The sequence below is a fragment of the Pimephales promelas genome, chromosome 1 (assembly GCF_988280905.1).
Source record: "Pimephales promelas chromosome 1, fPimPro1.hap1.1, whole genome shotgun sequence".
Lineage (NCBI taxonomy): Eukaryota > Metazoa > Chordata > Actinopteri > Cypriniformes > Leuciscidae > Pimephales > Pimephales promelas.
Genome location: NC_142769.1, coordinates 27,998,144 through 28,011,299, shown reverse-complemented (window position 1 = coordinate 28,011,299; position 13,156 = coordinate 27,998,144). Strand labels below are relative to the sequence as shown.

Genomic DNA, 13,156 nt, shown 5'->3' with positions numbered 1-13,156 from the left:
ATAATAAGTATGAGCAATAATAGTGATGCCTTGGCTTTGGCAAGCATAAAGCGCAAGTTTTAAGATAAGATCTTTTTTTAAGAAAAAGTTCACCCAAAAAATAATAATTCTCTCCTTCTCTCCTTAATTATATCCTTTACCTTTTTTACCCTAATGTTGTATTAAACCAGAACTGTAAAGATGATTTTTTTTCTACCTTAAACATGAATGTTAATAAATTTAAATTATTGCAGAATTTAAATTAACTATCCTGGTAAACTTCAAAAGTGAAGTTACTTTTTGGGATTTAGACAGCCTACCAGGATTTTCCAAAAAGAAAAGATTTATTAGTGTTCACTCACCTATCGCTGCCACACATTCTCTGCTGAAGGACAGATCATCAATCGCAACAATTTCATTTGGGTCACTGCTGTTGAATATCAATCCTCTAATCACAACCTGTAAATTCACAGCAGTTTTACCGATTCAAAACACACCATACATACTTTTGTAACACTTTATTTTACAGTGTCCTTATTATCTGTTATGATAGCAATATCAATTGTGCATAATTACATGCAACTAACCCTAAACCACACCATAATCTTAACCCTAAAGTACATATAGCTAAATATTAATACTCAGTTCTAAATGTATAATTACACTGGAACACGGACACCTTAAAGGGTTAATTCAATCAAAAATGAAAATTAGCCCATGATTTACCCACCCTGAAGTTATAGGTGTATGTATATGACATTCTTCTTTCAGACGAATACAATCAGAGTTATATAAAAAAAAATGTATTCCAAGCTTTATAATGGCATTTGGAAGTAGAGCAAAGTAGTGCATCTATTCATGATGAAAGCGCTCCACTTTTATGATTTAGGGCGAAAGAGTAACACCTCAACCTGATGCACAACGACGAACGCGGTTGCCCAGAGCCCTTTTTGTTTGAACCGCGAGAGGCATCAATTGCCATCATGTTGTGCGTCAAGTTCACTTCAGAAGGCCTTTATTAACCCCAAGAGACATGTGGAGTGCTATCATCATGAATAGATGCGCTTTGCTGGACTTCCAAAGTCATCCAGCCATTCACTGCCATTATAAAGCTTTGAAGACATAGTTTTATATAACTCCGATTGAATTTGTCTGAAAGAAGAATGTCATATACACCTATGACTTTGGGGTTAGTAAATCATGGGCTAATTTTCATTTTTGGGTGAACTATCCTTTTAAAATAAAGTGTAACACTACTTTTTGTTCTTCGAGTTCAAATAATAATACCCCTTCTCCCTCAAACACACATAACCCCTCATTCAGTACATCCACACCAACCTTAAACTCCTCTCTGCTGTTTAACACCACCACTGTTCGCATCCAGGGAAGAGTGTGTGGAAAAGGATTGGATGTGGACTCAAACCAAACCTCCTCCATCTCCCCTGACGTTTTGAATTGGATCAGAACCTGCAAAGCCCCTGTCAGCAACCCAATATGACGATAGAAAGTTAGCTGTTCAAAAGAAAAAGGCAACAAAGAGACAAAATATAAATTACCCCCCAAAAATGTTTTATGTGAACAAAGGATTCAAGCGGTGCATTGCTTGCTTCATTACAAGTTTGAAACATTAAAGATATTAAATGGTTGGCCAAATAAGACAAAAGCTGAAAGCATTTCATACTCAAAGCCATTTTGTTATAAAGTGAGGTTATGTTATTGCATTTCCTGCCAATGTCATCTTATTTTTATATTAGCAGAGAAGCACTCAAAATGAATTACTCCATATCCAATAACAGTGGATCTAAAAACCCATAGATCACAATGAGTGCATGCACTACCCACTGTGTCACGGCTCTGCCAGCCTATATGCATAACTCTCTGCTGTCAATAAGAGTGTGTAGCCGTGGAAGTACGGTAGATAAGTGCTCTAAACACTTAATCGGGTGTTTCAGCAAAGCATTTAACAAGATGCTGCTTATGGTTTGTGGTAAACCCAAAATGTTTCTCTCATCAAAAAATTAACATATTGCACTGGTTCATTTATGGAACTTCTAAAATATTTTATATAATTTCGCCATAATAATCATACAATAGGGTTTATAGGCTATTATAATTGCAAACTGGGTTTTGTATCCTGTGCATTAATGGTGATGATTTTGTCTTGAGAGGGCACTGATGTCCAATTTTTAACTAAGAAACTTGCATGATAATTCTGATAGCATGAAGGCATTAACCTCTCTAAACCATCAGTCTTGCACATCCACCATGTTTGTAGTTTTTTAACTCTTTTTATTTGTGTTTGTGGTTCTAACTGAATCCTCGTCCACTGCTCAAGGGTCGTGGGCATTCGTTATTGCATGGATCTACACTTCAAACTCTAACTGGGAAAAGTAGACCATCCGGGTATCTTTGGAATGCTCATTTCAACATAGTGCATTTTGGGACACCCTAATTCTAATTTTGAATACTATTTAGGATGGATTACATGTGAGCTGGGATGCAGCATTCAGGAACGAAACCAGAGTGAGTCACTCAATCATTCATCCGACCAATTTGTTCATAAACAGATTCATTCAGTTATTGAATTACTCATTCAACCGATTTGTTCATAAACACTGATTAATTTAGTAACAAAACATCACTACAGAAACTATTTACATTGGCGGAGCAAAACTAGACAAAGTAATTGAGTCAATATTCATTTCTTGATTGTTGAAAAGTTGTATAGAAGAAATACCACACTCTAAATGTTACAGAAATTAGCATTTTTATATCTTGCTCAAAGTAAAATTTTACCAAATAAGCAACTCTTTTTTTATATGGCATCAGGATTTACAATGATAATCAATGAAATATGAGATACAAAATACATTTAGTTAGAAACCGTGATAATGTTTTTCTGTACCCAGCATGTCTGTGAAGGCTGGAAAAGAGGACTGTATATTTCAGCAGTGACTCCTTCTCCATTATTGGATCGTATATAGAGGCAGTGACCTGACAAAAGATAAGAAACAGAGTTCTGGGTAGTCGGGAAATACAGTATGCAGTTTTTTTTTTCAAACGGAACAGTTTTTTGAACCTTCAGACAAATATAAAAGACAAAAAATTTGCATATGTGTTTTATGTTTTGTATCGTATATGGATTTTGTATAATATGGAGCTCACACTCGAGAAGGAAAAACTTTATTCAACCCAAACTGAGAAAAATATGCAATTTGGTTTATATCCATATATATTTATATATCCAAAAGGATAAAATTCTGATAGTTTGTAATGTAATGCAGATTTATCCCGATAATGTATCTTAGTAATATGAGATGAAATGCTTTGTTTTATGTTCAAATACATGTTGTAATGCTATACAATGATGATCGAGAGATGTAAATATTCTTAAAAACCCTGTTGTGTCATATGTGATAAATACTAACATGATTTTTCTATTTGTTATATATATATATATATTTTTTTTTTAAAGACATTATGTACCATGACCCGTTGGGGGACATTTTTAGAATTATCTAGAAGTCAGGGGGCAGAATGCATGCAGTAAATTATGGGCAACAGGTTTTTGAGCAAAGTTTCGATCAGGCCTAAGAAATCCATGTATCAAATATGATTCATAGGCTGGTTAAGTAGGCTAGTATCCCTACGGACATAAAATCAACTGTTTTACTTACCAGTAGCATTTTCTTCCTCAGCACTGGGCCGGCTGAAGCCTGAGCCTCTCATCCAAACATGATGTTGAAAACCACAGAAACCTTCCTGAAAGTCACATCTCACAAACTGTGAGCCTACAATAGAGGAAATTCACAGCTACATCAGGTCATTACAATAAAGTAAATTCATTTAATTAGAAATAACAGAGAAACCACTGAAAATATGAAACTTAACATGGCATCCTTCACAATACATTTACTGAAAATATGTTATTAAATAGATTCAAGAGAGCAGATACACAATAAGGACATATGTAATAATAAATAATAAAATAATAAGTTACTTATGGATCTTTTCTTATCATCATTAAAAGGATGAGTATGCAAAACAAAACAATAGTGGTCAACCTCAATTCTGTATTATTCTGCCATCTAAAACCCCCAGAGATATTTAATCACATTAAAAGCACTGTTGTTGTATCTCATCTGTAGACCTTCATGTCTGTCACTTTATGAGTGAGCTATAAATCTCACTGTTTACACATGAGGCTTTTAGGACCATTTAAAATCATACTGTCTCCAGAGAGGGAAAAGAAAGGGCCATTACTATCTGAGTTGCCTGCGTAAGCACAGAAAACATACAAAGAGAAGAGCAGAAAAAGGAGCTGAAGAGTAGAAATGAAAAAGCAAGTGTTTAAGAATAATACATACAGTTAGTCTCATCACTGCCATCTGCACAGTTTTCTCTGAAATCACATACATGCTCCTCAGATACACAGCCGCCTCTCGCACAAGTAAAGTGCTCAGGCAGACATGGAGCGGATGATACACTCGCCAGGACACACAGCAGAAACGAGGCCTGTAAGCACACCCTCATTGAGCTCTCCGATAGACAGTTCACAAGCACATTCAGATCTGCATGTAAGCAAAAACACAGGCAGGCACACTCAGTATCCAAAAAAGTCCTTAAAATCCAGCGAGAGACAGCGTTTAACTTTATGCTAAAGACAGTCACGTCTCACAGAAGAACCTGCTTAGTGCTCACACCAACCCCAGCTCAAGTGACTTTATGACTGTTACACAATAGGCCTGCTTTCTTTCATTATGTGCCTGATGTCAAAGTGTGAGTCAGACTTCTTGTAATTGGTTAGAGATAAAGTGACAATAAAATGTAATCTATTATTTTAAGACAATCTTCCGTGCAATAAGAACACAAGTTTACAAGCAAGTTAAACAAACACATTTAGACTAAGAAATATAAAGCAGTTTAAACAAGTATTAGAATTGTCACTACCTAATTTTACCTTCATTTTCAGCTCGAAGAAACAGGACTTTATGAGCAACATGGTGGCAAAGTAATCAGTCATGCATTTGTCCCACCCTCTGTCTCGGACTGGCTTTACAATTGTTCATTCAGCTATAATTTCGTTTTTCATGAATCAATGACTAAATTCACACACTTTATTGAACACACTTTGTTCAATAAACTGAAAACAATACAAAGCAGACCAGGAAAATTCAAATTCAGACCAGGAACAGGACTCGGGAGCAGTACAACCAACATCGACAGTAACAACACGAGAGCTTACAAACCCTGGACTAAAACATCCTTATGGACATTTTTTGTCCTTTTTAGTTTAGTTTTTTTTTTTTTTTTTTTTTACTTTGCCTGTGTTAATGCTAACCACATAAAATGTGCCACGGGTGTGTATTTTTATTGCCTTCATTTACTTTAAAAAATCTATTTTGCACTAGGTACAAAAAAATACACCTCAGCGCCTTTTGGACAAAAATGTCCCCATTTAAACTCATTAAAATATATTAAAAATAAATGCTTAATCCCTGTGCCATTCAACTATAAAGTAGTTATCAAATATAAAGCAATATATCACTTTATTGTTGTTTTCTGCTGTTTATAGAGCCAATTAGATAAATTTGGGTTATAATTGTGCTATAGTTGTGTGGGTGTGTTGGTATGAATGTCAGAGTTTGGTTAGTACCTGTGTACTGAACATTTTAGGTGTGTGTGTGTTTGAAATAAACAGTTTGAAATAAATAAATTATATTGTACTGGAAATCACAAATCATGTAGATTTCTGTTGAGACATTCAGATGATAGAGTCAGAATTTGGTGTAAACAGAATGAGAACGTGGATCCATCATGCCTTGTTACCACTGTGCAAGCTGGTGGTGGTGGTGTAATGGTGTGGGGGATGTTTTCTTGGCACACTTTAGGTCCCTTAGTGCCAATTGGGCATCGTTTAAATGCCACGGCCTACCTGAGCATTGTTTCTGACCATGTTCATCCCTTTGCCACCATGAACCCATCCTCTGATGGCTACTTCCAGCAGGATAATGCACCATGTCACAAAGTTCGAATCATTTAAAATTGATTTCTTGAACATGACAATGAGTTCACTGTACTAAAATGGCCCCCACAGTCACCAGATCTCAACCCAATAGAGCGTCTTTGGGATGTGGTGGAACAGGAGCTTTGTGCCCTGGATGTGCATCCCACTAATCTCCATCAACTGGAAGATGCTATCCTATCAATATGGGCCAACATTTCTAAAGAATGCTTTCAGCACCTTGTTGAATCAATGCCACGCAGAATTAAGGCAGTTCTGAAGGCGAAAGGGGGTCAAACATAGTATTAGTATGGTGTTCCTAATAATGCTTTAGGTGAGTGTAAATTTACCTGCATGAATTCTATAATACATGTAACAAAAACTTAGTTCACATTTAGGATTTTTCCTTTTTTTTTATCAGCCCCACACCATTACTAATGCACAGGACTTGACATCTCACTACATTATGGCAATTACCTAGATTGAATGGGCTATTGTAGGATATGAAGGTTCACACATACTGTAGATAGAAGGTCACAATACTAATAATCCATCTGTGAGTGATAAGATCCGGAGACTGTGGGTATGATAATGGACACACAAATCCTAATAGTCCAATTGAAACAAGTACAAATCTTGTGTCACCACTCACCAGGGATCTCACTTGATCTTCTCTGTGATTAGTTGGGTTTTATTGATTGTCAGTGCTGGGACATTTAAGTGGCTCTATTCTCACTTAATAGACACTAATTATTATGTCAGTCTCCAAGACAGACAACATAGAGAGTGTATTAAGCTCATCGATCTGTCTTTAAATAAGCTTTTAGGCATTTCTATACAAGTATATCATATTATATCATATCATTTCAGTAAAACTGATAATGTCTGTGGCATGTTATTCTACATGTGTTTTCTTAATATTAAGGAAAATTGTTTATTATCCTTAAAAAAAATACTAGACAGGTTTTTAATAATCTCTGTATATTAAGAATGGTTAGGAGAAAGTATTAACTGAAAAAAATTGCAAACATCACCATTAAAGGGATAGTTCACCCCAAAATTAAATTGAGTTCTGCAACCAACATTGTTTCCAAACCTCTATGACTATTTTTGTTCTGTGGAACATATTTTAGAAGATATTTTGAGAAATGTCTCAAGAGATTTTTTTTGTCCATATAAGCCAATGGTCACTAAAACCATTGAATTTTTTCACTTATTGATAAAAAAATCTATACACTGTAAACCCCCTTCTTACACTGTAAAAATATTTTCAAGATTTGTTATCACAACATATTTTCTTTTGTCAAATCAACTTTATAATAATTTATTTAGTTGAGATAACTTATTATTTTGAGTTTCTGATGATTAAATTAATCTCCTTCATTGTATTAACTCACTTTTTCCAGTTCAATCAACTTAAAATTTTAAAGCAACCCAGGTTACTTCCTTTTTTCAGTTAAACCAACAAAAAAAATTTACAGTGTAATTTGAAGTTAAGAAATCAAAGAGTTTAAGTGAACAGAACTGGCAGATTGTGTAATTTAATTGCTCTTAACTAGAAATATTTTAGAAACCTAATCTATACATTTAACTTAAAATTACCAAGACTCCACCACTAAAAATATTTGTTGAGTAATCTCAACAAATATTTTTAGTGGTGGAGTCTTGGTTAAATCTAAATAGCTAATTCAGTAAATGTTAAATCAATGCATTGTGTTGCTTATTGTCAACACAAAGTCTTGATAGCATAGCAAAGCACAGCAATTGCTGAATGATTATGGCAATATTTAACATCTGTTCTCAAACTAAGCTCATGCTTCGCTCATCACCATAACCCTATAAAAACCCAAAATAACAGAAACTCTTCTAAATTATAGCAAAAACTTAAACCCTTCTGAATCTCTTACTAACATTAATCTTGCACAAAAAAAACCCACCATAATATATTTTAGCGTTTATATCGAGTGTCAGTTTGAGTTAAATTTAAGCTCGTCTAAATGAACAGAAACAAGTTCATAAAACTAAATATTTTTTTTTTTGATAACTAACAAAGAAAAATAAAGTTCTATACTCATACAAGTTCCTTAAGAGCTTCATTCTCTTTTTAAATTGAAAAATGGCATTTTGTGGCATGTATGTTACTTGTCAGAGCTGAACTATTAGGCTGTCTGCTCCTTAGGTCAATCACTCATTTCATCATTGTCCACCACCAGCCTCCACTCTTCAATCCTGCTTTCTACAAAACAATTTGTCACTATTCATTTCAGGCACTCAGATCTTTGTTTCTCTGGTGATGGTGGTGTAACCTCAATATTTGTCTTTTAATGGCAGATAGTAATAGTTAAGAGGGGAAAATTAAGTGTTGAAAAAATTGGTTCAAATAATAAGCCAAATAGGAATTACTAAACTAAAGGAATATTATTCTGTTGCGTTTTGGTCAATAAAACCACATATAACAAAAGTGTTTTATACATTTTCTGTGAAAGAAAACATGTACAACTCTAGTTAAATTAAAGTGTGATTAATTTGAATTGCTCAGTATAAATCATGTCCACAGTCTGCCTTTTAAGAGTAAACACTTCAAATCTGCCAATCGTCTTGTGTGACCATCACCTAATTTATAGGCCTAGCGAACAAAATGACGAGATTACTACAATGATGCCCTCAACAGACATATGCGTCATTGGCTACAATTCTCATCATTGCAAACTTTCATGTGACAGGTAGATATAAATATCACGGCCCTTCCAAGAACGATCAAATCAGAGGGCTAAAAACATGGTAGAAAGTGGCCTATTATTCCTACGTTATGACAATTCTTGATGTAAAAATCATACTAACATTATTAATTCACATTAGGAAACATTTTTTAATGCAGTTCATGATCCCTTTAATATGGCTGGTGTTAGGTTATAGAGGGAAAAAAGTTATTTTTCCATACCAGTATTTCAGTGACTGGGATTTTGTGTGCATGTTTCCTAATCACCCAGTCTCCTGTGACCAAAGCATCAGACAAATAGATGTAAGCCATTAAATCAGTTGGCTAAGTAAGTGTGCATTATCTTCACAGTCTGGAACTGAAATGATTAGGCTATATAGACCTTATGCACCAGAGAAACCTAATAACATTCAACTCCAAAATACAAAATAAGCAGGCTGGTGAAGCACAAAATGGATGTTAGAAAATTACATCTCTGTGGTTTATCTATGACTAAACTACAATATTGTCTGACTGTACACAAGATTTGTATTCTCTGAAATCACTTAGAAGTTGCACATGCTCCATCCATAGCCTATGAAAATGCTTTAGACAGAGGAAAAACGACAGACAAAAAACATTTAAACTAAAATAAAATACTGCTTAAAGAGATCAAATAAGACATTTCTACACGAAAAGTTGCACCGTATAAAAGATTGAAGCAGTATTGGACTATTACAGTTAACCAAATCTCAACATCCACACACAAGCAAATTGTAAAATGACCTGTACTGAAACTTATTCTGAAGCGTTCTGAACGCAGTTTGTGGGAACCATTTGCTTGACAATGCCACACCCTAGTGGATAGAATGTGCAATTGCAATTTCTGTCATTTCAGTGACACATTTGAGAATGTTGGCAAGATGCATCATCTTCTTTAATCATCTGACACAGTCATACAGTGATAATCTAGCAGTGGACATAATTCGGCACAACACCAGATTTACCTCATATTGTGACATGGCACCGGTCAAAAGTTTGGAAACATTAATCAATTTACTGTTTTTGAAAGCAGTCTCTTATGCTAATTAAGCCAAAAATGTTTTTGATTTAAAAAAAAAAATACAGAAAAAAAACAGTACTACTGTGAAATATGATTACAATTTAAAACAATGTTTTTATTTTAATTTACTTATTATATTTGAATTTTCATCAGGCACTCCAGTCTTCAGTGTCACATACTTCAGAAATCATGCTAATATAGTGATACTTTTGAACGGAAGTGTACATGTAGATTTAAACTTTTTATTCATAAAAGAATCCAAAAAAAAAGTATCGTAGGTTATAAAAAAACATTAGCACAACTGTTTCCAACATTGATAATAAATTAGCATAATTCCTGAAAGATCATGTGACAATGAAGACTGTAATGTAGCCAATATTAAAATAGAAAACTATCATCTTAAATTGTAATTTCACAATATCACTATGTTTTTAATATATTTCCATTTTTTGCCGTGCTATCAACACGCATAACCTTTGACTTAAAGTTACATTACAGTATAAATATATGACCTACCCCAACCCTGTCCCTAAACCTACCCGTCAGTGGGGTTAATACCATTTATGAGTCTTCCCTACCATCCTAGGAAAAAAAATATCGCTCCCCAGATGTAGATCTACATTTTGCTTCGTTTCGCTCGGCATGTAGGCCTACATACACGCGCAATCCCTCAGACATTTAACGGCGTAGACATAGCTCAAAATGGGTATAGATAACACCCCATTTGACTTGAAAGTAGCGTGTCTGTTTACGCAAAAGTCATGTTGTCATGTTGCATCACAATAAAGGCGGGTGGAGTTATGAGGTTTGAGCATTTCTTTTCTCTTTTTTACTGTATCCGGCGGGAAAGTGACATCAATCCATGATGAAATATGGAGATACGAGGTCTCTGCCTGAAATATTAACAATAATTTCAACTATATGTATTATTTCGGCAAAAAGAATAATCTCAGATTCTGTATGCCAGCATGGACACCGTGTGGTGACTGACAGCTTCACACTCTCCTCAAACATAGTGTTCATCCGCGCTGTGCCGGACCGAATCACAACCCACGTAAAGTTGATAATCCCGCGAATGACTGCGATTGCAGATTTCGATCAGAGATGGCGACAAAGAGGAAAAACTGCAAACTACAGCTTTAAAAGGGACTTAGTTTACTTTGAAATTAATTTTTTATTTGTTTTAGCCTACCTCAGGGGCATCCAAGATGTATGCGTCTTTGTTTCCACAGTATTCTCCATTTTCAAACCGTTCGTGTCTATCAGTCATATAATGAAGGTCTATGGTCACCACCTCAAAGAGCATGCACAGAGAAGTCAAAATTAAACATGATTTAATGACTCGCAAATGTAAGCACACATTGATGGCCTAAAACACAAAACGAGCAGTTTGTGTGAGAAAACGAACAGTATTTATATCGTTTTTACCTCTTTTACCTCTTACCTCTGCTAACATGGGCAACATGATGAATAGTATGTCCAGATTACAATAAACACATTTATTCTATATAGAACATATTTTTTTAGAGGGGATGAAATAATTAGCTACTTATTCAAAATAATGCGATTGTTTTGGAGTTTTGCTACTGTTTTGTAGTTCTGCCTGTTTACCGTTTTCCAACACGAAATGTGTTTTACTGAATGAGAACGTTCACCCACCAGGTTGAGAACTACGGGTACACTTAATTGGAGAACAAGTTACTTCAGTAACAAAACATAGGGATGTAGGACAATTATAATGAACATGGCCAATAAAATAACTACAAAGTTGAAGCCACAAATCAACATTATAATTAAATACTTTATAATAAAAACAAACAGGCATACTTGAGCTAATGGGGAACTCTAGCTTTGAAGCTTCATGGGCACTGAATTAAAAATAAATATTCAACATAAGAGCAGATGGTTTCAAGTACGACCTGGGTCAGACCAACATTCCTGTCTCTTACACTTCTATAAATGAAAGACTATGGCCCCCCATTATAAAATTGTAATTATAATATTTACATTATAAATAATTGATTACATTAATAATAATTGATACATTAATAATTGATTTTGCTCATTAAAGTGCCCCCGCCCCTTTATCATGTTGTTTTTTTTGCCTCAACATATGGATAATTTACATCAGAATCAGTTCCTTTCACAGTTGAAAGCATTTCTGATCATCAACTATGAAGAAACTTTTAATTTCCAAATGGATACACAAGACTAACCCAAGGTTGCTGCAGCTGCTTTTTCTTTTAATAAACTGAAAATACAAAATTTAAAAGAAAAGGCTTTGTATAGCTCACAAAATTGTACACTCATCTTTTTTACATTCATGCATAATAACCCAATAATGCAACAATAACAATTCAGATTTCAAAATAAAAGCTTTTATTATAAAATTATAAGAATAAGGAAAGTTGCTACAGATTTCACCTTCTCATTTAGAAATGGCACATCTGAGAACCGAATGGTTTGACCGAACATCAGCATTGAAACAGAATCTTCAACTTTTCCAATAGTCTTGTCCAAAGACCTCTGTTTCAACATGGTAGTATACAACATACTCGTATCAGGTTTGTAATGATGCATACACCAACACATACAGCTTCAGACTGAGGAAAAAAAAATATATTTCATGACCAATGAAGCCTTTTATGCCAAGTAACAACAGCCAAATTCATTTTTTATTCCATCAGAGAAGACTCCATGAATGTTTTATTGTGGTATGACAATAAACAGCACATCCACACCGGTCAGGTAATGACCTCAAAAAACCACCATATAAAACCCCTGCAAAACAGACAGACAGACAGATCCATGGGACTGATTTGCCTTGCTCAGCAGCCAATAATAATTATGTAAAATGATTTCACTGCTGGCAGGGAAATGTCAGTGAGAGCACCAATTTGTAGTCACTGCATCATTGTCTTACAAAAGCTTCTCTTAATCGAAGTTCGAACGCAGCGCTCGGAGAGGATGGAAAACACAGAACAGTTTCAGCTTGAATCAAAAAGCACATTGACAAAATCAACATGTGAAAAATAAGCACTAAAGCTCATGTACCATACAAACAGCGAAGATGACAAAAAAAAAAATAGTATGAAATGTCTGGAGCTGAACAAATATGAATAAAAAACAGCGATCATGTGTACAGCAACAGACAACTTATAATGGCTATGACCTATGAAGATCATCAGCAGGTTCCATTTTTGCACCAACAGAATTTGGATGAAAAGAAAATCATAATACTTACTTATGAGTTACTTTTGACCATTATTTCCTTATGATAACTCAATGACCTTTATGCTATAACCACACTCGAGCGAGGATCATGGCTACTTAAAACAAACACACACAAAAACATGCTAGTTCACCTGCAGTGATGTTGGTTGGACATTCTCACATTCAAACACACACCTGT

The 13,156-nt window shown here is 34.7% G+C and overlaps 1 protein-coding gene across 2 annotated transcripts in view; it reads right to left on the bottom strand.

Moving 5' to 3' along the window:
- Window positions 1-4,721, bottom strand: part of malrd1 (MAM and LDL receptor class A domain containing 1) — a 41,652-nt gene extending 36,931 nt beyond the window's left edge. For both annotated transcript variants that reach the window (XM_039693319.2, XM_039693320.2), the window contains exons 1-5: window positions 4,347-4,721; window positions 3,657-3,770; window positions 2,885-2,973; window positions 1,318-1,491; window positions 342-438 (exon numbers count right to left, since the gene is read on the bottom strand). In XM_039693319.2, coding sequence (XP_039549253.2) covers window positions 342-438; window positions 1,318-1,491; window positions 2,885-2,973; window positions 3,657-3,770; window positions 4,347-4,512 — 640 coding nt within the window. In that variant the 5' untranslated portion in view covers window positions 4,513-4,721. The remainder of the gene's footprint in view (window positions 1-341; window positions 439-1,317; window positions 1,492-2,884; window positions 2,974-3,656; window positions 3,771-4,346) is intronic.
- Window positions 4,722-13,156: the final 8,435 nt, after the last annotated feature.